This window comes from Colletotrichum tamarilloi (assembly GCF_030869305.1).
Source record: "Colletotrichum tamarilloi strain Tom-12 chromosome Unknown Scaffold_1.1, whole genome shotgun sequence".
NCBI classification, from domain to species: Eukaryota; Fungi; Ascomycota; class Sordariomycetes; order Glomerellales; family Glomerellaceae; genus Colletotrichum; species Colletotrichum tamarilloi.
Genome location: NW_026849384.1, coordinates 1872715 through 1898791, shown reverse-complemented (window position 1 = coordinate 1898791; position 26077 = coordinate 1872715). Strand labels below are relative to the sequence as shown.

The 26077-nt window shown below is 43.4% G+C and overlaps 3 protein-coding genes across 3 annotated transcripts; 1 reads left to right on the top strand and 2 right to left on the bottom strand.

Moving 5' to 3' along the window:
* Nucleotides 1–7520: 7520 nt before the first annotated feature.
* CTAM01_00614 (uncharacterized protein) lies at nucleotides 7521–8908 on the bottom strand (the record flags this gene model as incomplete). The annotated part of the gene is made up of 4 exons (XM_060516664.1): nucleotides 7521–7835; nucleotides 7915–8033; nucleotides 8092–8211; nucleotides 8275–8908. 4 exons carry the CDS (start codon nucleotides 8906–8908, stop codon nucleotides 7521–7523), a joined length of 1188 nt encoding a protein of 395 aa, XP_060389290.1.
* A 368-nt stretch (nucleotides 8909–9276) lies between these two features.
* CTAM01_00613 (uncharacterized protein) lies at nucleotides 9277–10797 on the top strand (the record flags this gene model as incomplete). The annotated part of the gene is made up of 6 exons (XM_060516663.1): nucleotides 9277–9546; nucleotides 9622–9887; nucleotides 9945–9984; nucleotides 10047–10443; nucleotides 10497–10517; nucleotides 10625–10797. The coding sequence occupies 6 exons, from the start codon at nucleotides 9277–9279 to the stop codon at nucleotides 10795–10797; spliced, it is 1167 nt and encodes a 388-aa protein (XP_060389289.1).
* Nucleotides 10798–13180: 2383 nt separating this feature from the next.
* Nucleotides 13181–15514, bottom strand: CTAM01_00612 (uncharacterized protein; the record flags this gene model as incomplete). Its single annotated transcript, XM_060516662.1, has 2 exons — nucleotides 13181–13434; nucleotides 13501–15514. 2 exons carry the CDS (start codon nucleotides 15512–15514, stop codon nucleotides 13181–13183), a joined length of 2268 nt encoding a protein of 755 aa, XP_060389288.1.
* Between the last annotated feature and the right edge of the window lie 10563 nt (nucleotides 15515–26077).

The window sequence follows — 26077 nt, the reverse complement described above, 5'->3', positions numbered from 1 at the left end:
ATAAAGTACTCCCTCCCCTAGGCTTTATCCTAAAAGCTATTTATAGTTTATATATATTATATTAATTTTTTATTTATAAAATTTTTTAATATATAGTATAAGGGTAAGTAAAAGTAATACTTATTAACTTAAGTATAGACTTCTTATTTTAAATAATAAGTTCGGTTAGCTTTATAATTCTATACCCGGGTCGCTCTTATTTATAATCCGTTTTTTATAATTACTAATACTTAAGTAGTTATTATCTTATTTTTATTTACTAATATTAACCCCTTTTTAAGCTACTACGATTCTTAATTTTTTTTTTTTTTATTTATAGTTATTTTAATTATATATAGTCTTTTACTTTTATTAACGTTTACGCTACTTCCTTATTACGTAAATTTTATAACTAATAAATATCTTTTAGATTTCTTAATTTCTTATACTCCTCGTATCTAAGTTAGTCTTTTTTAAAGTCGTACCGTATTTATTATTAATTTTATTTTAATATAAGTATAGCTCTTTTTAATAGTGTTATTATAATTAATAATAAACCGGTTATTAGTACTATAAGTACGCTTAGTAGCGGCGGTAATAGCTATTTATTTAAAAAGCTTAATATTCCCTTTATTTACTTTAATCTCGTATATATATTACTACTTATATACTATTTATACTAATTATTATAAACTCTTATTAAAAAAAAGAAAAAGGTAAACATTAAAAAAATTATAGTTAGCTAGGTACGCTTACTCCCCTATTTTATTTATATTATATATAAAGTACTTAATCTAAAAATTAAATATTATAATTAGCTAGATCGGTAATTTATAACCCTAAGTTCGCTCTTTTATTTAATATTTTTTTAAAATTTAGTATATATTATATAGAGTATACTATATAAAACTATTTTTATAAAGATATAGTAAGTACTTAGTACTATTATTACTCTATTACTTTTTTTATATATTAGTTAATAATATTTTAGGTCCTTAAGTTTACGGAATTTATAATACGAACTTTTTAAAATACTACTCTTATTTTAAATAATAATATTTACGATTCGGAGGTTTATTATTCTATTATTATTTTATTATTATTATTATTTAGGTTATTAATATTATTTTATAGCTCTAATAGATTTATAAAATTATTATTAATAATACGTAAAGGGTGCTTAAGTATATTAATAAAGAGGCCCGTTTTACCCCTATTATTAATAATAATAATAATAAAATAGCTATAAGCTCTTCTTATACTATATTTTCGTCCTATAATAATATAATAATCGTATTATTACGTACTATTTATAATAAGGTATGCTACTTAAATAATATTTTAAAAAGGGTATAGTTATTTTACTTATACTCCGTATTTATAACTAATTATTTATAGATTTATTAATAATAAAATAACTACTTCTTTTTTAATAATCTTAAGGATAAGGATAAGGGTGGCCCTTTTATATATAAGGGTAGTCCTTTTATAAGTAATAAGGATTAGAGAAATCGTTCGTAATTAGTACGTTTATATTACTTAGTTATAGTTATATAGCCCCCTTTTTTTATTATTAATAACTAATTTATTATATTAATAAGCTTATTAAGAGCTAGAGCGCGCTATTTAATTAAAACTTATTCTCTATATATACTAATTAACGCTATATTTTTAATATACTTAATTAGCTCTTACGTATCTTTATTATTATTATATCCCTTTTACTAAATTAAGTATTATTACCTCCTCTTTAGCCCTCTATATTATATAATATTTTTTATTTTATAAAATAGCTCCCTATTTATATCCTTAATAAGTAAGGGCTTCTAAGGGGCTTTTTTATAATATTAATACGGCTTAAGTAGGGATATATAGAATATATTATATATTTTATATTACGTTAGTATATTTAATTAGTAAGCTACCCCTACTATTTTAATTATTAATTTAATTTTAAATAGGCTTAGATACTTATTAACTAACTTCTAACTAGGGCGCTACTTCTTAATATTCTTTCCTAATAATAATACTTAGTTACCTATTTTATATAATATATTTATTTTAATTTTATTAGCTTATTATTTATACGTCTCGCGTACTTTTTATATAAGGGGTTATAGAGCTTTTTAATTAGCTTATAATCGGGCTATACGCTCTTTAATTAAAATATTTTATATACTATCTCGAGTCTTTATAAAAATTAATATAAAATAAGTAAGTAAGAACCTAAGTAGGGCCTTAGTAAGCGCTTTATAGATTACTAAGTACTAAGTATTATTATATATAAACTCGGCTAAATAAAAATACTATACTTAATCTAATTAGTTCTAAATATAAAAGTAGTAAAAGTACTATTTTAAATATTAGTTCTACCGTTCTATTTAATCGTTTATTTATAAATAAAAAATAGTATTAAAATACTTTTTTATTATTAAAAAGTAATAAAAATAAGTTTAAAACTTATTTATAAATAACGAGCCCCTATTAAAAACGATCTTTTTAAGTATTTTAAACTTTATAAAAATCTTTATAAATAAGAGGTTTATAAATCCCTAAGTTATAAGGGTCGTCCTCGTAGTAATATAAATACTATATTTTATAAATCGGTTTATTATAATAAGTACTACGTCATAAGGGCGCTTTTTAATTAGTATAGTTAATATAAATAAGTCCGTAATAAAATTTAGTAATATTTTTTATTATAGCCTAACTAGAGTAAGTAGGGGGTATAATAAGCTATATAGCTTATAATAACGAGGTTTTATCCGCTAGTATACTATATAAATATTAATATAATTTTTTATATCCTTATTTATTTTATTTTAGTAATAGTAGCGTTTTAATAGTACTATTATTTATTTTATATTATAATATCCTGCTATAAGTATATTATAATATATTTTAATAACCTCTTTTCTTAGCCCTTTATATAATAATATATAGGCATAGCTATTATAATATAATAGCCTTTTTAAATTATATACTTAGTTTTATTATTATTATTTTTTAGTTAAGTAAGGCCGTCGGTTTTTTTTAGTTTATTACCTATTTTTTATAAAAATATTTTTTTATTAAATAGCTCGTAATCGACTTATTATTAATAACCCCTTTTTACTAAATACTATTTTAAATACTCTTATTACGTTAGAGTTTTATAAAACGAGTAGTTTATAATTTATAGTTTTAGTAATAGGCTTAAATAGCTCCCTAAGTATTATGTTATAACTCTAATACCCTAGGCTCATAACCCCGTTATATTTTTTAAAATACTCTTTAAAGCTCCCTTAAGCCAGAGCTCCTAACCTCTTTTATTTATTTTTTTATATTATTATTAATTCTATTTTTAAAATACTTATTATCCTTTTTATTTAAAAACCGCTTTTATAGTTCGTTTTTATATATTTTATTATTATAACTCTTAGGGGCTCTTATATATTTTTAATATTATATAAGTCTTTTTTTATTTTTAATAATAGCTCTTCTGCTCCGTTATTATTATTACTTTTATTATAATTAGGTCTTTATAATAGTTTATTTACTAAGTTTTTAATATTTAATTTAAACCTAATCTTAATATTAAATACTACGAATTCGTTTAGTTAGCGTAATTATTTCCTATTTAGCCTCTTTTTAATATCTAAGAACTATAAATTAAAATAGTTTATAAATACTATAACCTAATCTTAGTTATAAATAAAGTAATATTACTAATTTTTTAGTATGTTTATAATAATTAATAACTCCGTATTTTTTATATTATAGCGGCTCTCTATATCTATTAATTTCCTTAATTTATAAATAATTAGGTACTAATTACTTTTAAATAATTACGTAATTATTAAGCTAATAGCTCGAGCCGAAATATTTATTTATAACTACGTAAGTAGGGTAGGGTTAAAATATTATAATATTAGCGTATTAATAAATACTATTAATAACTTCTTAAACGATTTTATAATAAGTATTAATAACTCTAACTATCCCGGTTTTACTTTTTTTAATAAGTCCGTTAAAAATATAATTATCTTAATATAGTTATTAATAAATTTATAATAAAACCCCGTAAATTTAAAGAATATTTATATATTTTTAACGCTCCTCAGGAGTAGCTAATTTACTATAGCTTTAATATACACAAGTTCTATTTTTATATTTTTATTAAATACGATATATTTTAAGAATTTTATACATAATATATAGAACTTATATTTATTACTATTTAAATATAAGTTCTATTATTATTATTTTTATAATACGCTATGTACGTACTTTTTATATACTACGTAGTTATTATTATATATTAAAATATTATTTAAATATATAATATAAACGGTATTAATTAGGCTACTTAGAACGTTATTAATATATACTTAAAAAGTCGTAAGTACGTTAGTTAATTTAAAAAGTACGATTAGGTACTCGAACTACCCGTATTTAGTATAAAAAGCTATTTTTTATTTATTACCCTTAACTATACGTATATAATAATACGTATTCTTAAAGTTTAGCTTTATAAAAACGGAGGTATTAAATAATCTATTTAATATTTTTTTAATTAGTAATAGTAGCGTTCTGTTTTTTTATATAATCTTATTAATTACTTTATAATTAATATAAAATTATAACTCTCCTCCTTTTTTAAGTATAAAAAGGATAAGTATTCTAATTAGGCTTATAAAAGGGCATATTTAGCTCTTAGCCTCTACTTTTATTAAATAATTTCGTAAAATCTCGAGCTTATAGTTCGATAATAAGTAAATAAATCCCTAAGGGATAAGTATAGCATTATTTAATTTAATATAATAGTCGTATAATACTCTATTTAGTAACGAAATAGCCTTTTTTTTTAAGAATAAGTTATTAAAATCTTAGTATTATAGTTTTTAATCCTTAGCTATGCTCGCTAGTATTATATTACTATTTATAGTTAGGTTAATTATAATATATATAAGTATTATTAAAACTAAGTCGTTTAATAGCCCCTTTTTTAGGGTATTTAAGCGGATATATTATTTATAAATTAAATACTACTACTTCTTTTATTTTTAACTAATTAACGAGTTAATATTTTTTAGTTAAAAAAAACCGAGAATAAGTATAAGTATTATAATATTAGCTATTATAAAGCGATATAGCTATGTCTTTATTACGTTATTATTATTAGTAATTCGAAGCTATAAATAGTAGCTCTTTAGTATTTTTATTTACTTACTCTCGACGTTTATTAATTATAATAATAAGTAAATTCGTAAATTAGTATCGAAGTTATTAAATAGCCTAATACTAACTACGTTCCTTTTTACTTTTAAATCGATAAGAGTACTTAGCTTTTTTTATATATAGTTTAGGTATATATAAATTAAAATATCTAAGCGCCGCCCTTATTAATTACTAGCTACTCTCTTTATTAAAATAATATTCGAGTTTATTATTAATCTATGCTATTTAATTAAAATAAGGTCTAATTAATAGCTAGTAGCTTTATACCCCTTTTAATTATATTTACAGTATATAATACTAAAATAGCTATTAACGAGGTACTTAGTTTTATTATAGTTATAATATTACTAATACTACTCCTATAGTTATAAATAATCCCTTATAATATAGCTAGTTTTTTTATAATTATAATACGTAGTATCCTTACTAAGCGAGTTATAGTATATTCTTTACGTAGTTAGCTTATTAATACCCCTATATCTCCTTACTAATTTATTTAAATTTAAATTAGAATATTACCTAGGGGACGTTCGTAAGCTCCTTATTAATAATAAAGATTACTTAATACGTTTTATTAATAATATTAACTATAAATAAGTCCGTAAAAGTTCTATTTATAATATTATTATAAAGTATAGTTCGGGCCGTAGCTTATTTATTAATATAAAGATCCTTTATTTTTTTATTAAAATATATTTTAATTCTATTTCGAGCTTATTAATATAATTAATAAACTCGTTAACCCTCTCTTTTTAATTTTATAAAGTACTATTTAAGTATATATTTATTACTATCCCTTAGCTAGTAGAATTAGATAAGTTATTTTATAAAAAAGTCTCTAGTTCTTCTTATATAACTTAGTTTATTATAAACCTAGGGACCCTTTTATAATTAAAAATATAGTATATTTAAGAGGTTTTTATATTACTACTTAAGTAATTAATTATATATACTACTTTATTACGGTTTATTTTTATTTATTAAGCTTATAAATTAAAATAATAGTAATAATTAAATAAAAAGCTCTATAAATCCCGTACTAATTTATTAATATATAATAAGTTAAAGAGGGATAATAATTTAAATATAAATATTCTGTTTATAGTACTTATTTAAATTAAAAAAGAGTTAATAAATAGAGGTTTAAATAGTACAAACTCGTCGCTTTATTATTATTTAAATAACGCTTTAAGTATAGTTTTATTTATTAAACTATTTTTAGTTTAGGGGTTTATATTTTTATTTATATTAAAATTAATATCCGAGGCTATTATAGTTAAAACTATAGTTCTTAATACAGGGGCCGGGCTATTTAAAAAGCTTTATAAGTATTTTAAATTTATTTATTTTTTATATAATTATTTTTTATACATTATTATAAAGATTTCTTTTTTTAATTATCGTTCTTATTTTTATAATTTTATCAGTTTATTATTTATTATTTAATTTAAATATTAATAAATAAAGGTAAAAAGTTTACTATTTTATTTAAAATTTATTAATACTTTTAATAATACGGTTTTTTTATATTATTATTACGTAATTCGTTCTATTATAATCTATTTTTATATTATTTATTAAAAAAGAAGTAATTTTAAGGGGTTTAATAAAAACGAGTTATTTTTTTTTTTATTATAATATTAACTACGCTCTCTTATTATATCTCGTTTTTATTAATATTTTAAGCTCTTAACTTAGTCTTTTTTATAAATAAAAATTTTAAATTATTAATAAATATATAATATAAAAAAAAAGCTTATAAAGACTAATTATTATTAAAATTTAAAAAATAAATTATTAAAATTTACCCTTCTCTCGAGGTATATTATTAATACTCTATATATACCTAAGCTGCTCCTTTATTACTTAGTCCCCCTCCTTATGCCCCTTGAGCTATCCCTTAACCGACGGGGTCTAACCGGCGAGGCCTAATAAAAAGCAGGATAGCGAGGTTGCATGGATCCTAGGACTGCACAACATGGCGATATCTCTCCCTCAAATTGGCTCAACTCTAGTTTGCGCAGTCATCTTGGCAGTTCTAAAGGTTCTCGGGGTCGAGGACAGTGTAGCCTGGATCTTTCGGCTATCCAGCATCGCTGTGTTTTGGTCAGCGTATCTAATTCATAAGTCACATTGACTGCGGTTCATGGAAGATGTCGCGACCATCTCATTATCCAGGGCTGGTAATTGTTCAGATTTGTATCTAGAAGCTAGCTACATTTATTCCTGAGAGTCAATGGAGATGTGGCCATGAACGCAGATCTTTAAACGTCTTTTCGCTCGTGCCTCCAAGTATCAACAACGATGCTATTTACCAGACCCTAGTGTTCCGGCTTCAAGGTACGCAGAAACTTGTCAGTATCGTGGACATCAAAGTCAAGAGTTCGCTTGGTAGCCCAAGCTTGAAGCTTGCTAAAGTCGGTGCATTGGCGATGTCCGGTCCTGTTAGCCTCAATGTCCATCATCTCCTTACCCTTGATAGTCCCCCCTTCTTTCCAATGATACGTTCCGATCGATGTGTCTGCGTTGCACATGATACCTTGGATGAGTACGTTGAGACAATGAGCTAGATGACCGGGCTTGGTCGAATGTCCACTGCCATAGTGATCCATGTATTGGGACTTCCAAGCACTCTTCTGTTGGCCAGTCAGTGACGTGACAGCGAAGAAGGTGAATTATTCTCGGGAATGGTAAATCAAGGAAGACGCCACTTACAACACAATGCAACATGTGGAAAGACTCCAAATAACCGATATACCCGCTTCCGTCTTTGAGGGCGAGCGAGGTCTTTTGCATTCTGTTCATCTCATCTTCGGAGAACCTGAGCATGAATGCTTCATGGAAGTTTTAGGATCTGATGTAGCGAATGCTGAGCTGTGGCGTTGAACTCACGTTTTTCAAGTTCTTCCCACGCCTTATCAGCTTCAGGGCCGGGCGGACCGGTGAGCACGTTGTCGGGCAACATAGGGGCTTCCTCCTTGACTGTATAACGAATAGCCATCTGTGCCGGTGCTACGACATTCGATATCAGTGTCATTGCATGACCATGATACTAGGCGAAGGAAATTTTCTCACAGTAGGCTCTTTCGAGCACTGCGGCCTCTGGCCCGATGTGTTTCCCAACATCACTGATATTGTAGATGAGGAACGCAACGTTGAATCCCAAGAAGATAACATGGCTGACCCAGAGTCTCTTTCGCCAGCGGGACTCAGTCGATCGGTCTTGCCGCAGTTTCGATCTCTCAGCCGGGGCTAAGTCGAAACTGGAATCGCCACTTTCGCTCGGTAAGAAGGGCTTCGCATCTTCAGAAAGAGACGACATGGTGTGAAGAATCCTAAAGTGTGCAAGTCTAGGTGTGGCAGCAAATAGCACGTCTAGGGACTCTCGAGTCTGAAGTTGACTGAGACAGGAGACTCTGAAGGGTGCCTCAAGGACAAAGAGGCCGGCGTCAGTCAAGTCAGGCAAAGGTGGCAGGACGACGACTGCCCAGGCAGTCGGTCTAGACCGGTTATCGAAGGAGGGTTCACCGTTACCTTCTGGTAATACCAGCATCCACCAAACCCACACCCAGGCTTGGAGATCGGAGTAACGGCACGGAGGAGGCAGAATTAATTCTTGGGGTGTGTCCATGATACCAGGGTACATGATTGACGTTCCATCTGCTGTCAACAAGCCTTGGCGTGAGGATACTTCCCGCCCCAGGATCATGATGTGACGGTCTTCCTAGCCACCTGATATCTGATGAACTCTATCTTCCGGGCCTCTCACCTTTGTGGCATAGCCTCTCGCATCCGGTGGGAGTATTTTTCGCCTACTGCTAATTCTACACCAAGGGGCTCTCTTAGAGTAGTTTTAAGAAGCGAAAGATTCACCAAGTATTACTGCCCACGCAGAGATTCGTGAGCAGCCTGTACAAACCATCAGATATGGCTGGCCGGCCTCCTCCAGATTGACAATGTCTCCCCTTCCGTGGCAGCGCGGTCACTCGTACTTTCTTTTGACGAATTCACCTATTCCGTTCCCACTATCGTTACTGCTGCCTGCAGCGCGCTTGTGAAACAACGACCACACAAGACATGTCTACAACACCTGCAGTCAAGTATAAGCCGGTCTCTGACGACGGTTTCGAGGACGTGAAGACCGACGACGACCACGAAGAATACCCCTTGGATCAGAGAAAATGGAAATCCAGTAGAGGCACATCAAGGTCAAAGAGAGCACTCCAAATACTTGCTTCACTCCTCATCCTGGCAATTTATACGTGGGCAGTACTTTACTATGCCCGTGAAGTCATCTACAAGCCATTCTGCCCTCGACTCACGACACCAGACACGGTACATGTATGGGTATGTTGAACAACTTCGGAGCAATTCTTGAGTTATTGTTGTTTCTTTCACTGACTAGACCGTCTCTCTTTCCAGGACAAGGTTGAGTTCAACCCACAGCCCGTAAATCCAGTGACGCCAGGTCATGACCACCCACTTTTGGGCAACCCGAGCCCAGAGGTAGATGCAAATTGGTCTGCATTACTTTCAGGCAAGCCCTTTGTGTCGGTTGATTTGGAGCCTCGACACCGGTTCACTAATCAATCGCAGCGTTTGCCAACCGAATCCCGGAATCCGAGGTACACCGACTTGGCATGGAGGCAGATGCGATACCTTTCAACGATGGAGAAGGCGGCTAGTAAGTAGTCATAAAGGATAACGTTCTTGTTGGCAGTACGATCTGGCTGACTGTAGTGAAGTCTTGGGGGCCTTGCTATGGTGCATAACTTACACTGCATCGTAAGCCTCGATGTCCATTCTCCCGGCGACGTTTCGAATGCTAAAGTCTTACTCCGTTGTAGAACTATTTATACCAGGTTGCGCATAGAGAGTACTATTACACTCCCAATACCACGGAGAAGGAGGATGCAACTCAGAAGAGCCATATTGGTCAGTTGAAGTCTTACAAGAATGCGTGCTTAAGTCCGGACTGGATCCCGGCGGCATTGATGTACAAATATGTAAGAGAACTTGTAGCTGATTCCGACTTTGCCTCAGGACACTGTCTCCATCATATCATGGAGTCCGTGAAATGCCAGGCAGATTTGACCCCCGTTCTACTTCATTGGACTCTCCACGATTTCCACTCGGTCATTAACTGGGACGGTGTCGAACGTACCTGTGCCGACTGGTCACAGTTGATGGACTGGGGTTCAGAGCATTCCGTGAGAAAGTCTACTTCCATATCTCAATTCACAGGTGAGCAAAACTGGAATTAGGATATTGAGGATGGCTGATAAAGATCTGTGTAGACACGAAGCATCCAATTTACGGTAAGTTTGCCGTGGTCGCGGTGTTGAAACTCCTACGTGTCCCCTCTGTTCACCACTCCTCGAGCAGTCCCAGCACCAAATTGACTATTGCTAATGATTGCCAATAGGCAACTTCTTAGACGAACACGGCAAGTTCAGCTGGGTAGATCAAGAGGGAGGTGTTGACTACAAGGAGTTTTTCAAAACGTCAGAGTACCAGAAGTGGGCAAGAGAACAGGGGCTCGCCTCAGGAGAGGCCGCGGCGGAAGAGTACCTAAGGTCGTTTTACGTCAAGCAGTGAGATATAGTCTCCAGTCAGAACCGTCTCAAGTATCACGTGGGCCATTGGTTAATCTTGAGGCATCTATATTGCACATCAGCTATTGTTGGGAAACAAATGTTTCGTCAGTGATCCGTCTGTTGGGATAGAAGGAGAAGGTTCTCTCAAATGCAGCTTCCCCATGGAGTACACTTAGGATCTTCCAATTTCGTCTTTATGCAATGGTTCTTGGATGTTCTTCTCTGACATGATAACTAGAGGTTGGACATTTTATTGCGACGTTGATAACACCCGTGCCTCCGAATTCCTAGGGAGAACAGGCTGCAGGCATTCTACACCAAGCAAAAATAGATGAGAAATAAGCAGACGCGGTCTTCACGCTGAGATCATTCGTCTTAGTTGGCAATAACAATTGCTGCCGTGACATCTCAGAAGCTGACAGACCGTGACCTAGATCATCGTCGTGGTTAGGAAAGAGGTAGTTGTTGCGGATTGAAGTGCACTCGCACCCAACGAGATGACAACTACCATTGGAAGGTTCGTCATATCAACGTAAAGAAGAAGTCTCCTCAAGGGTAGATCGTCTACCCTCCGGAAAGACACGGCGCTACTCTGAACAGCTCACACGATGATGCTTTCCCGGACCTAATCAACATCTATCACTTCTTTCAGGTTCAGACGCAGTATCCTAAGCAATGTACTTCCGCCGAGAACTGCCTGATGCAGGACTTCCTGGCGATGAATGAGTGCAGGGCAATATCCGTGAGCTTTGCAACAGATACAGATGTAGGGGAGCAACAATACATAACCCGTTACAATTACACACCACCCGGCAAGCTACCGAACACCATGTTCGCAAGAGACTCGCTACACAGACCACCATAGAAGGCAAACCAGACCAAAACATCTCAGAAACAAACGACACACCACGGAAAGTCACTCTGTTTGAAAGAACAAAGATCTCAGCCCTAAAAAATGTCGCAGATCATATTTTCCCTTCCCCCAACCAAATCACAAAAGCCGCGCGCCCTCAATTTATCCGTTTCCTCCCACAATCCGAAGAAAGGGACGCCCTGTCAACAGGGAGAAAAAGCTGACGAGTCTGACGAGTCAAACAAAGAAAAGTGTGCGCCCCGAGCTTTCTCAAAATCTCTTACACGCCTGTCGCCTGCAACCTCAATGACACGCGGCGCGGCGGCAGTATCGCCGCAAGGCGGAAAGCAAAGACCACAAGTTCAACGTCTCTCAAACCCAAACCCGGGCGCCTCATCCCCATACATTTCACCTATATGGGATGTCGAGCTTGAGAAGGGGAAACCAGAAACCAAGGCTGGAGGAGGGTGGGAAATTTCTCATCAACGCCTCATCGGGCCTACTTTGAATCAAGCTTAGTCTTGGCACGTCACACGCCAAAACTTGAGGCATCGGAAGACACACACGTCTTTCGTGTGTATACGCAACGGCGATGATCCACAATGGAGGAGCCTCTGACGCTGGACCGGATTCTGAATCACCGCGAGGGAAAAAAACCTAGAGAGGTTCGGCCGAGTACAGACGAACACGTAACGCAAGTTGAGAGGGACCTCTCAAGGGAAACCTGTCTCGAAAATTGATGAACGAGGCACTCAGTGGCCTAAACAACCCAAAGAGCCGGGATCAACCAGAGACCAGACAGCCACCACCGCTGTGAACGCCATCGTCTGATTCTCGCAAGTCACTCATCAAACACAGGATTACAAAGCTCAAAAACGCCTGTCCGAGACAGGAGATTATGGTATCTCGTATGTACAGGCTCCTCTGAAGGCTCAGCCAGGCGTGTACACACCCGCGCAACTCTTGTCTGTCTTGAATCGCAATGTGTTTCCCCCCTCTCCAAACGCCTTGTTCAATGGAATTCCCAGGCTAGAAATTCCGGCCATGATTAGATCATGAAGCACCCGTTTGTGCCCGGATTCTCATGCGATGCAAATGCAGTTTCATGAAAGCTCCCGCCTTGGATGAAGAAAAAAGACCAGAAACAAAACAGAAAGACCGAAAATTGGTGGGAGACGGGAAGATGAATAGTCTTTGGGTCGTCGAGACAGACATGCTTTGCCCCTTTCTTCAACGCGCAGCGACTCCCCTCACTGCATCCCGTCAACACCCGCCCATAGTTCCAATCCTCGTTTGTAGATGCCCATGGGTGCGAGAAAACGAAGAAAACCGGTGATATGCCAATTGAAACGGCTCTTGTCCGTTATCCAACCGTCGAGTAACGTCGGCAAAAGTCAGCCCTTGAACATTCTCCGGAAATAGAGGCGCCCCTCCTCGTCATTATTAGTGAAGTTGAATTTTCTTGACCTCCTGTCCAACGCCGGTGTGTTTTGGTGTGATTCCGTCGATACGGCTCCTTGAGTTTGACTCCTCACATCACAATGCAATCCTTGTCCTTATCCTTCTCTTCGCCGCCCTTCTTGATCTTTCCACTACGGGGAGGGGCGACTTCCATCGGGGTGCCGCCGCTGACAGCTGCCTGGATAATTGCCAATCGCTGTTTCGCGCGCTCATCGCCTGCGTCTGCAGCCTTGACATACCAGACATTGGCCTCCAAGATGTCACGCCGGCAGCCGATGCCCATCTCTGTGAAGTAGCCCACAGCGTACTGGGCCTTGACGAAACCTGCATAGGTGTGATTAGCCTTATTGCCTCATTCAGTCGATATTTTGCAGAAATCTCTCAACTTACCCATCTCGGCTGAACGGCGAGCCCACTCGTAAGCTTCTTCTTCGTCCTTTTCCAAGATCGGTTCCGCACCGACCATGTACCATGCACAAAGGCCCATCATAGCACCGGCATGTCCTCGCTCAGCAGCACCAGTGTAGAAGTGCACGCTTAGTGCTGGATCGCGGGGGCAGCTGAGCTTCCCATGTTCATATGCCTCACCCATGCGGAAGTTGGCCTCTGGGTGGCCAAGTTCTGCGGCGGCGGTGAAAAGCTCTGCTGCGTAGACCTCGTCCTTGAAGATGTCGTCACCGTAACCCGTCTCGTACAAGCAGGCCAGCTGATACGGAGCTGCGCTGTAGACAGCATCGGCAGCCTCTGCTGCGAGCTTCATCCATTTGATACCCTCGCGGTACCGCTTCTCTCCCAAATCACCCGAGAGACAAGCCTTGCCGAGTCGGGACATTGCGCCTGGGTGACGCTTCGACGCAGACATGCGGAGGAACTGGACAGCCTTAGCAGGATCTTTGCGGCAACCCCAACCAAACTCGTAGCATAGCGCCGTGCGGTAAGCGGACTCGGCATGACCATGCTTTGCGGCGAGAACGAAGAGGGGGAACGCTTGGTTATAGTCCTCCTTTCCTTTGCTAAACAGACCAGAGGCGTATCCATCTGCGAGGTAGTATTGAGCAAAGGGGTATCCACCGCTGGCCAGCTTCTGGAGTATACCCTTTGCCTCTCGCAGGAGGTCGTAGGGAGTTGATGATGCGGAATTCTTTGGGCTAGAGTTAGCCTTGCGAGGTGCTGGCTCGCTAGGGTCCAGGCCTTGCTCTTGAGCGGTAGAGATGAGGAAAACGGCAAAAGAGTATTGGATAGAAAAGTCGTTTGTCTTCTTGACGTTTTGACGATACATCTCCAGTGTTTTTTGAGCTCCGAGGAGAGATGCATTGTTACCAACGGCATTGCGCAACTGGTTGTTATCAAAGCTGATCGGGGCAGGTGCTGGCTGAGGGTACGGCACGTTCAGTAGCTCCGCGTATGATGCTGGTCTCGTTTCCGGGGACCTGCGAGTGCCTGATGGTGTCCGCATATGTGATCCTCCAGGCATCAGATTTGGGGATCGCCCTCTGGGGGCATAATCCGAGATGGCAGAGTAGGCCGACGAAGGTCGGGGCATGGAGGTCCTTCTGGTGAAACCGGTAGGCGTCAGATGACGGTTGACGGGGGTTCCATCAGCGTTGAGGCTGGGGTTCGAAGAGGAACGACGAGCGTCAAGCTCCTGAGGAACACTAGAGACACGCTGAGGAGGAAACTCCTGATGGTGGTAGTACTGAAACATGGGGACAGAGTTGTTCTCTGGCATGTTGCCCTCCATTATCGAGCTCTCGGGAGACTCGTCTTTGTATTCGGATGACTCGTTGATGCCAGAGACGGAGCTCGCGCTTGTCGTCGCAGAGGACTGCGCCGATGCCTGCTGTTGGGCGTTGCTCGAAGTGGTGGTGTTCGATTCCCGACTATGGCGATTGGCATCTTGAGCTCTTGCGCTGTGAGCACTGAAGCTGTCCGATCCATGGGTCCCCCGCTTCGGCCTGTAGCCCTGATCATGGCCATTTTGGTGGGGGGTGAGAGAGCTGGCTGGACTCAAGTAATCGGGTTCGGCAGTGTAGGAGTTCGACGTTTTGAGAGGAGGCAGCTTATTTCTGTCATGGCTTTGCATTTGTCGTTCAGCCTGGTCGTAGCCCGAGGTATGCGAAGGAGGGGTAGGGGCGTTGTATTCTCGGGAACGATCAACTGTAGAAAACTCTGCTTGGTAGGGTTGTGCCAGCTCGATGTTGGCATTGGATGGCTGGGCCCAGTTCTCGGCTTGAAAGTTCACCCTGACAGGAGAAGCGGGAGCGTCCCGAATTCTTGCCGACACCGATTTGCGGCCGGCGTCGTCGCCCAAAGTAATACGCTCGGGGGAAATGTGTTTTCGAAGATGGTTCGGGCTTGCAGTCGGAGTCATGACGGACGGTGTCGGAGCCGTCGTGGCTGCCATTGAATCGCCGAAAGCTGGACAGCAGGGTGTCTGAATGTTTTCTTGTCGCAGGAATGTCGATGTGAGGCAGATTTGGTCCAACTATATTATGGTTGTTGTGTAAGCCCTACACAGCGCTTCTTTTTTTGTTGATACCCAAGGCTTGTTCTAGGACATGGACAAGGAAGGAGACAAGATTTTGGCCTTGGTAGTCGTGCAAGGTGTTTCTTCGTTGTGAGGGAGGCAAGGGGAAAGGAAGCGGTCGTTGAATGTGGGCTGGTTGTGTTTCTTCCTCGGCGTGCCGGATAGGAACGAATGACAAAGATGCGCGGGGAACCGACTAAGACGTTGCGTAGATGGACAAACTAGAAACTGAAGACAAGGAGAAGAGAAAGCAGATTAGTGGGAGCAGCTCCAGGGGAGAAAAATGCCAAACCACCGGCGTGTATGAGTTATTGATCAAGTTGAATACTGGTAGGCATGGAGTTGAGGGTTTGGAAATGGGCCCTTGGCAGCGCAATGCGTGGTGCGTGGCATGCTTGACTTGTTATGTAAGTCAAAGACGGGGGAACCTGGAAGACGAGAGGAAGAGGCGGAGGCAGCAGGCCGAAGCAAAGGAGTACGGAGCAGAGGGGCACCTCAGACCTAGAGGATCCCTCCCACCTGAGTTCCCGGAAAGAAGTCGCCCAGAGGGGCCAAAAGGGCAGCACCAAGCACCAAGCACCAGGATGCAATGACCGCACCAGCGCCGGGCACAGAGAGAGAGGGCACCTCAGACTGCGAGAGACAGCCCAGCGCGGATCCCACAAGCACCAGCCCACCATACCCGCTCTCTCTCACCCACTCAACCCACTCACCCACCCACACCAAGGAGGGATATACACAAGGCAATCTAGTAGTTTCGTACAGTACTGCAATACTTGTAGACCAGGGCCTTGCTCAGGTTGGACTCGCGTGGGATGTGTGGGCAATGGTGAATGGTGCCTTGCTAGGGGGTGCGCCTGCTTCTGTAGCGCCTCGGAGCGAGCAAGAACCAGAAGGACACTTGCGCCAAAGGAGGCCTAGCCTTGGCTGGTTGTGAAAGAGGGAGGAGGGCTGACTGACAAACCAGGCCGTCTAGGTATTGGCCAGCCCAAAATTGTACGGGAACACGAAGGGGGGGAGGACAGGAATAGCACCTCATAGATACGGTCCAGAGTAGGGTAAGGTTGGGTCTGAGAAGGGAAGAGGCGAGAGAAAGAAATGAAGAATACGTACACAATGAGGCAATGTGTCCCAGAACTACGCAGTGGTAGTCTAAGTATTGAAAGCTCTTCTAGGTCGGAAACTTAACGTCGCCTACGTCACGCCGTTTGAAGTTCTGTGAGAAGTATCGGTTTGTTTGCTGATGTTTGTTGATGTTTGTTGATGATCTTGAGTCTGAACAAGCACGGATGGAAAGTCGGATGAGTTGGAGAAAAAGAGATGGCAGCAGATGAACGATGCCCGAAATTCAGACAATGACAATAGAACGGACAATGGGATGGCGCAGAGGCATGAATAATGTAGTTCAGCTTTGGGTCTTCTTAGCCCGGGACCAACAATTCGTGCAGTAACCTCGGACGGGCACAATGTGAGAGAGTCAGCACAGGGCACGCCGCACTTCTACCTCGCCGCCAAATCGCCTCCCAGGGCTAATACCTCATGCACGAAGTACTTGGATAGGTTGGAGCAGAGCAGGGTCCAGGGCGGTCGGTAAGGGCGGCCGAAGGGATGCTGCGCAGGAATGAGGAAGGGCAACTGTGTTGGAAGAGTAGAAACCCAGCAGGACCGGGTGCTGAGGTATCTTAGGGTGTAAAAGGAAAGGATAATTGAGATGGGCATCCGAGATGAAGGGAAATATGTCAATCCGTATGTACTATGTACGGAGTCAATACGGAGTAGAGAGAAGCGAAAAGCAACGTCACGCAAGGCAAAGCGAGGAGAAGAAAAGGACGAGGGGCTAGGCAGACAATGAAAGTGAGCCACGATAATGCCAAGCTTCAGAAGCCACAGCTGGAGCTAGAGCTGGAGCTGGAACTGGGGTCGAAGCTGGGCCAAATTAGAGTTGGCAGCCCAGATGAATCTTAGTAGCCTTGTCGAGAGTGAATACTTCCGGTTCCTCAGATTGCGCAGGCGAAAAGAAACAAAAGGCGACCCTGTGGCTTCGGGAGCAATTACAACGACCGCACTCATGCCCGTGGTTTGCGGGAACGTCAAGTGATGTGCCCCGCGGTCAGGTACAATGACACGAATGGTGTAAATGGAGTGGCGGTCGAATTCCCAATGCTTGAGAATCCCTCGTGCTTCCATTGCCGAAGACAAGATTTGCATCGCGTCTAGTGGCTGTGAGGGAGCAACATTGACGGCTTCTGGTGCGGACACGAGCCTCCAGCCTGATGTGGAAATCCAATTGCCCTTATTTCAGATTCCAACACAAACATTTGCCCGCCATACACGGGATTTCGACCCACCAGCTTCTCATACCTACCTACCGCTCGATGGCTCGTGGGCGGTCAACTGCCCAGCCTCCAGAAAGACGCGGCTCTGATGCAATCGATGTGATGGTAAGGTACGAAGCAAGGTGGTTGGTGACTTCCATCATGAACCCATGATGGTGGTCACGTCAGGTGACAACATATTGCCCAAGGAAGGTAGCCAGAGGGCAAGGTACAGATTGTATGGACAGGTCGGCGCCATGGTACTTCCAGATGTCTGAACCTCAGGGCAGTTACGGACGGAGTGGCAGTCATCTTCTCTGGACCAAAGTCTCGTCGCACCTTCCTCGACCGACCAGATGGACCGATGCAACCTGCCCCGTGTTGTGCGGCTTGTGCCCGTGTCCAACGTGCAGCTACTGCAGATGCATAGTACGGTCTGCAGCGGCAGGACGAAGAAAACGGAAAGAACGGTCAGGTACCTCACCAAATTAGAAGGTACGGATACGTACCGTGCATTGGGAAAAGAAAGCAGAAGGCACCCGCTCTCCATGCAAGCAATTGCAAAGCTTTGGCTTCCTTCCGGTGTATTCCTCTTTTTCTCTTGGGAAGGACCGACCGGAAGGTACCTAGGACACGGTGTCACCAACTGAAAACCCCGCGGCTCCCATCTGCATCGTCGACTTCCTTCAGAGACCTCGCCAGTTCGGATCCACGTTCATCTTTCAGGTTTCGGCACACAGACAGTAGATCCGACCGGAACTCCATCAACATCAATGCCAAGGGTTTCCCCCCCGACCCCAGACCAACTTGGCCACTATCTCGCCTCTGTCAAACCTGTCTTGCAACGCTGCTACACTTTCATGTCACCTCCGGTCACCGCCTCTCCACAGAACCGGTACGCAAGTCGCTCATGTCCCAGTGAGCATACCGCTTGTTGTTAAGCCTTCGGAGACACTGGAATTCAGAACATGCAGACCGATTCTTTTCGCTGAGAGCGTGGAACAGAGCAGTCCCATCCTTTCGCCTCCAGCCTCCTGCAACCTCTGCTCGAAGTAACACCCGAAAACTGATGCCGGCTCCTCCAACTCACAGCACGTAATCCAGGCTCCATCTCAACGCATCCCTTTTTTCTTTCTCGGCTCGACGCGCGTAGCTAATGAAGCAATGAAATCGTTCGTTTCACCTTGATCCGGAGGGGTGCCCAGCCTGGGCCTTCTCTTCGCCTCACTGTCATTAACGACCTCGCCTAGCCCCCTATTCGCATCGGCACATCTGCCTCGACCAAGCATCCGCTGGGATATCCAAACGTGCGAGACACGCAAACACCACCCTGAGGCTTGCAAAGATTCTTGTCTCCGAGATCCCTGTCCTCACCTACTGTGACCGTGTGACGGGCATTGGAGACCAGGATCCCGTCACCTTCCCCGCCGCACGACCCTGTGTAAAAGGAAGAACCAAAAGAAGGGACTTCAGGGTAGCCTCCACCAGCCAAAGGCCTGCCAGAAGAACGGAACCAATATGATCCCCGCCAGAGAAAGGCAGTGAAGTTCGTTCGAGAACCCGCTGCCAACCTCCGAGTACAACTAGGAATGGTTAGCTCTTGTAACCAAGCTACTCATGCCAGAGATCTGCCTCGCTCGCGACAAGGCTCGATACGACGGAGTCTTTGCGCATCCCGCATTTCCCGTGTTCGTTTCGAAACTTTTCTGTGCGCACGCGGTTCTCAACGAGCAGGCAGCCTCGCAACTTATTTACAACTGTGTTTTGCATTCAGGAGGAAAATATATGGTAGATGCACCTGTTCGGCATCTGATAGTGCACAGCGCATAGTCGCCCAATTTTGGGCGTCTCCAAGTCTCCGCTGTTCCATGAATATTCATGTGGGTTCTACAAAGTGGGCAGCCCCAGCGGTCAAGCGTCCTAGCATGGGTCTGACGGCGGAATCGGCGAGAGTTCTGGGTGTTGGGTAAAGGCCGCGCCAGACGACGACCCTGCAGCTGCTATTGAATAGGTCTGGAAAGGGGAAGCTTCCGAACCAGGGACAACCGCTAGTCCAACGAGAAGGGAACAAAAAGAACTCCAACAAGCACGCAAACCAGGCAGACGCAAGTAACGGTCAGAATGGCTGCGAGTATGAACTCAGAAGCGCCGTTGAATCCGCCGCCAGACACGCCTCTTCCCAGTTCTTTGCCGCTTCTACACATCAGCTACATCTTACCGAAAATGAATTGACCAAAGCCACTCGGAAAAGGTCTGGGATGGATTCCACCAGGAAAAGCGGGTGGTGCGGTTTTTGCTCATCATGTGAGGCATCATCCCGCACGATGTTGTCGCTATCGCGAAATCGCATGCAGGGCATGGATGGCCGGCTGACCGCGCCCCTCGTACAGGCAAAATAGGTTACCTTCGATCAGCACCGCAAATCCACTGTTGTGCATTGCCAAGTCGACCGAGCCCAATGCTTCCCCCGAAGCTGAACAGCCCCTATTCAACTTTTCAAACATCCAAAGGCGCTTCACCACTACTTCGTATACGCAGTGTTCAACACGCAATTTTCTCAACATCTAATGCTGATTGCATAGTCTCGCAACCTCGAAAGCTGTCATATTCGGAGTCGCACGCTTTCGCTAGTGTACAACATTGCCACTTGGGAACACTTTTGCTTCAGTCCGGGGTCGGTCATGTCGATCCAAGGAGCCCCGTTGTCCGTGGGTCCAACATGAAAAGGCAGCGGCCACCACGGCGGACATCGCGGATTTGACAACCACGACGTGCAACGCAGCCACTGCAGCTTGTAGCACCAATCACAGTCGGTTTCTTTGTTCCCCGCATGGCGCCTGTAGCCTGTATCCAAAGGTAGGCAGATTCGATTTGGAAATTAAGGACCCCGGAACCTTGGAGCTGGTTCTGCGAAATGTCCATCGATTGGCGAGCCTTCTTTGCCGAATGAAAGCCCCCGAAAGTTTTCGTGCGCTGTGGTCAAAATGACGACGTGAAGGCCAGTGACCTGACTACCGTCATGACAGTGTCAAGAGGAACGAGAATCTCGTGATCTCAGTTGGTTTGTAGTCAGACCGTAGCCGAATATATTGTGATCAAACAACAGGCTGATAATACGGCGGCTGTGAATAGAGCATGACTAACTGTAGGGCCGGCTTCTGCCTTTGGTGCCTGGTGTAAATATCATCAACGTCAGCGATGCCAATTTGGTTGGGTGATTCTGGCGCCAGGATGAATCAGTTGGCCTTCACCAAGTTTGGTCTCGCCTCAGTGCCCGATGTGCACTCTGGCTCAGAAACATCTATTTTCCTTTCTTTCGCTCTCACGCCCAAGCATCTATAGTTACAGGTGTCTGGTCTGCCGGGTGCCACTGGCTTGCCAAGCCCGCCAAAAAGACCCAAGTTGCATGTCCGTACATTTGGCTACTTTGTGCAGATAGGTTGGGATCGGTAGCTCAACATCCTTCACCAGTGCCGAACATCTTTGGTCAAGGATCATACTGGCCTGACAGCAGCATCGCGGAATTGACGGAGCACAACAATAAGCTGGCCACTGTGCGGAACACCGTTGAAGCAAGTCAATCCATCCTGTCCAGAGCACTGGTCACTTCAGTCTTGAGACGCCCCAGGAGCCGGTGTAACGAAAGAGGGAACGGATAGGCACTGCACAACATCAACAACATCTGGAATGCATGCCAAGGTTGATGTTTGGAGATGAGACAGACAAGCCAGAGAGCCTTGCGAGGTTGCAAGAAGTTCAATATTGGGATGAACACCAGACGCATTTTTATCTGATTTCGCCACGCACAGCTTATTCTGCACATCTCTATCACCATATGGTCAACAGACACACACAAGGTGTCCGAGATTTCTTGTTCGGCTGGTGAAGCTCCACGACGCCAACCCAGGAGCAATCTGCAAACTGTCAGTTCCCAAGCCAAGCAATCAACCCTAGATACAGACGCACATCTATACAGATCCTGGGTGATTACTGGGTGCGGATTCAACACCGAAACCAAACCCCACGATTCGCAGAATTGTCACACTGACATCAGTCCGTGCATATACTAAAGGATATGGATACCCAAAGCTCCATACGAACATGGGACATTTGGCCGTTACTCCGGGAGAAGTAAGGTAGAAGGCAGTGGGACGCAGAAACGGCAATGTGCGCAGGCTAAGTTAGTACGTGTGGATTTGACGATAACGATGCAGAGCTCCATTCCGAGGGAGGCTACACTAAGTTTCTCGTTCCCAGTGGAGGCGGCACGGAAGCGAAAACCCAAACAGCGCCGGGGCCGCGGATCAGGTTCCTGATTATCGCGTTGCCGCTGTTCTTGGCCAAGGGTATCTATCTTGATAACTACGGATACACAGCACGGTGGCAGCTGCAAGGGCAGCAGATGCTGGAAACGAGCCGATAGGAGTGTGGTATGCAGACGATGGAGTTCCTCGACGTGGCGCTCTCGTATCCTTATCTAACAGTAATACGTTACGACAACGAATACCAACCGGACCGACAGGACAGCGGCAAATGCAAAGGTGGAATTCCCATATTTCAGTGGAGGGAAGCATTCCTCGGATCGCATCAGAGCCACTTTGAATCATGGAAAAAAAAACACAATAATTCGTAGCCGTGTTATCCGTACGCGATCGGCTCACGGCTAGGTTTAGATATCAAGCGCAAACTCTGGGGCCTTGAACGGCAGCTCAGGCAACGCTCGACTGCCAATGACAGAAGGATATCCTTATGCAATTGCGACTGGAGAGACAAGTTTGATTGAACGCTCTGCATAGGGTTGATATGTGATCTTTCCGTCTCTCAAGAGAGCAGCAATCAGGTATGTCAATGCCAAGACGGCTCGGAAGCCCTGATATTGTCTATATACTGTTTTGGATATCACAAGTTTCGTTGCCGGCCGGGGAGGGCGACGTCTCTAACACAGGCGCTGGGAGCGACCAACGGCAATGAAGCCTTAGAACATGAGGTGATCAACTTGCCTTATGGGCTGACTAAGAAGATGTAGGGGAATTCAACCAATTTTTCATGTTGGTAAAACTTCTTCCGGATGTACCGTCTACGGAGTTGGTCTCGGTCCCCTCCGCCATCAGAACCGGCTTGGGCGGAGTTCGGGCGAGGCGCAGGCGCAGGCACATAACGTAGAGCCAAGCTCTGAAATGCAGGTAAGCAAAGACAAACTCTCTTTCGGGTCTGGTGAACATTTCCGAGCTGCTTTGGGGGCGGCTGGCCGGCTGGTCGACTGGGCAACAGGGGCTTGAGCTTGAAAATAGCAACCCTTGTCCTGCATGCTGATCTGGGTTTTTAGACTACCTGGTGTGGATAGAGAGGTGCGGATTCAAGCGCGTATCCAGGCAATACATCGTTTTTGAGTGGGTGGGAGTGCCCATCAGTTCGTATGGAGTCCGCATTTCATCCGCCACCCCGGGCAATCTTCTATGACGAATTGCAAAGTAGGTGGGCTATGGGATCAAGAGCGCAACGATTCTTTCGTTGTGGGAAAGGCCAGCGCCGTTGGGCCGTCGCAACAACATGAAGGAGCATGGAACGAGAACACTGAGTCGGAGCTGCCAAATGATTTTTGAGCATCAGTCGTTTGCGTGCCAGAGGAATGGCTGACTGGCGCCTCTGTCGTCAATGTTTGGCTTGTTATGTCCTCTACTGCGCACGTACTATGTATGGATGGTCGAGGTACGTGGGCTAACTTGCGAGGCCGAGGTCCGGGTACTTCGACGGTACTTCCGATGTACCCCATGGGCGAAAAATTGGTGCTCCGGTCCTACCACCCAAAAACCCCTGTCCCTCGGCTGAGGTATTGATCATGTCAACTTAAGCCAAACTCAATCTTTGCCCTTTCCCCGTCGACTGGATGACAATCCGTGGCCGAGCCGTGCGCAACCTCGTGGGGTTCGTGATGCCAACTAGAAGGATACTAGATGCCTCCTGCGATCAATAAATCCGCCCAATGGTGGCAGGTTCATTCAGGGCAGCTCAGTAGAGGGATCAGGTCGATATATCTAAAGTAGGGAGTACTTTAGCAGTAGCATTGGCAAAAGACACCCAGCCACGCCAGACAGCAACGTAGCAACGCGAGCCAGCCGTCCAGAAAAAAAAAATCAATAATACGAGATTTGAGTGAGGCGAGGGTGCTGGGCCATGTGGCGGTTTGGAACGCAATGGGACAGCCGGCGCGATCAAGGACGATACCTCGTTCCAAGCGTGATTTCTATGGATGGGCAAAGTACCGACGGTCCTTGGACTAAGACGGTCTGCTTCACCGGACTCTCTTCTGATTTCCCCTTTCCTGCTGGACTGGTCTGGGCTGTCCCAGAGTAATTCTTTGGTGCCCACCGTCCACGCAGATCGTCCATCATTGCCCATCCCTTCCTTCGAGACGCCTCGAGCCTACGGGAACGAGTCTCGTAGCCTTGGGAAGCAAATTGTGTTGTACCTCGTCGTCGGCCGTCGTCCCTCCCGAGCATTCTATCACTCGCTCGACGCTCAGTCTTGTTTCTTTTCCACCTTTCGCTGACCTTACCTTTCGCACCAACCCCCCGTCGTTCTTGGCTTTCGAAATCAGTCGACATTTGGAGTACGACTGACTACCTACTTTCGTTTCCGCTCGTCTTGCTTCTGCAGAACCGAGATTCCGGCCTCATTTCCCAGCGATTCAATTTGGCTACCCTGCCTTTTGCTGAGCACTCTTAGTCTCACCTGTGACGATAGGTACAACTGCTGCAACTGCCATACTGACGACAAACTCCGTCCATTTCGATCGTTGCCACCCCGGTTTGGCTGACGAAAGAGGCAATTCAAGACGGACTGTGCGCAACATCGCATCTATTGCCCCGGCCTCCTCGCTCGTTCGCTCCCATCATCCATCGCGCTCTCTCTCAACAGGTGGTGCGCACTTGCCTGCACTCCGAAATCCGCCTGTCCGTACCGTCGCGCGACCAGTCGGTCAATCATCTTGGGCTTTTCCAACCATCGAACCATTCGGTCAGCTCTTGGACCACAGGAAAGAAGATCGACGTTGTTGCAATTGCTGCTGCTGCTCAATAGTCGTGTCGGTTGCCATCTGAAACCATCTTTCTATTCCGCCGCATTTGCGACGAAACTTCCATCCGCTCTTTTCGTCCCTCCAATCCATCCCATTCGATACTTGCATAGCAGACAGTCGTCTCGAATTGTTCCATCGCTATTGCTTCGCACGACTCACCACCAACCACCCCTGGTCCCAAGTAATTGTGCAAGGTACTGAGTTGGCGCACATAAGCCGTGCGTCAAATTGCTTAGGACCACGAAAGCAACAGAAAGACCGGACAAGCACGCATCAACCAGACAGGAGAATAGACGCGAGAAGAAAGGACAAGAAACCAAGTAGGATCAGGTCCAAGAAAAGAAGGACAGAAGGAACGCAGCAACCGCCACCTTTTGGACCGTTCATCGCTTGTTGAGGTCTCGACCACCATTATAAAGGCAAAACTGGGATCGCCCACACAACCACCAACCATCTCAGCTTTTCTTGCTTTGAGTTACCCGTCGGCACTGCGCAAGGCAACAGGGAAGCAAGCAAATCGCAGTCACTCCGTGCTTTGCAGACCAAGGAGCGCTTTAGACTCTTTGCTGGCAACTTCCTTGCTTGGCCTCGTTGTCCAGCTGTCACCCCCGACCTGCTGGCGCAGAAACAGAGAAAAGCCGGGTCGAAAATAGGGACGGCTTCCCCATTGATTCGCCGTCTCCCAAGGAACAACCCCCCGCTATTGGCAGGGGTGCCCAGGCCCAGACATCCACAATTCTTGCCTGGAGGTGCTTTCCTCCCAATAACAACTCCTGTGAGTATGACCTCCCGCCGACGCCAACTACCTGCAACTGGCTGCCGTCTTTTCGCTGTTGCTGTTGTGGTTTCTTGATCCTTCACATTTGCTTCCCATCCCACTCAACACCGCATATCTGTATTTCCTCAGTATTTGCGTTTACTTCACTCTCCTCCCTCCCTGTTACGAAAAGAAACCGAGCTCGACTCGTTTTGTCGCCCGTTTTCAACTCGCGACAGACCTCAGGCGCCTCTTTGGGAAGGGTGAAGTCTCCCTGGTCGAACAACTTG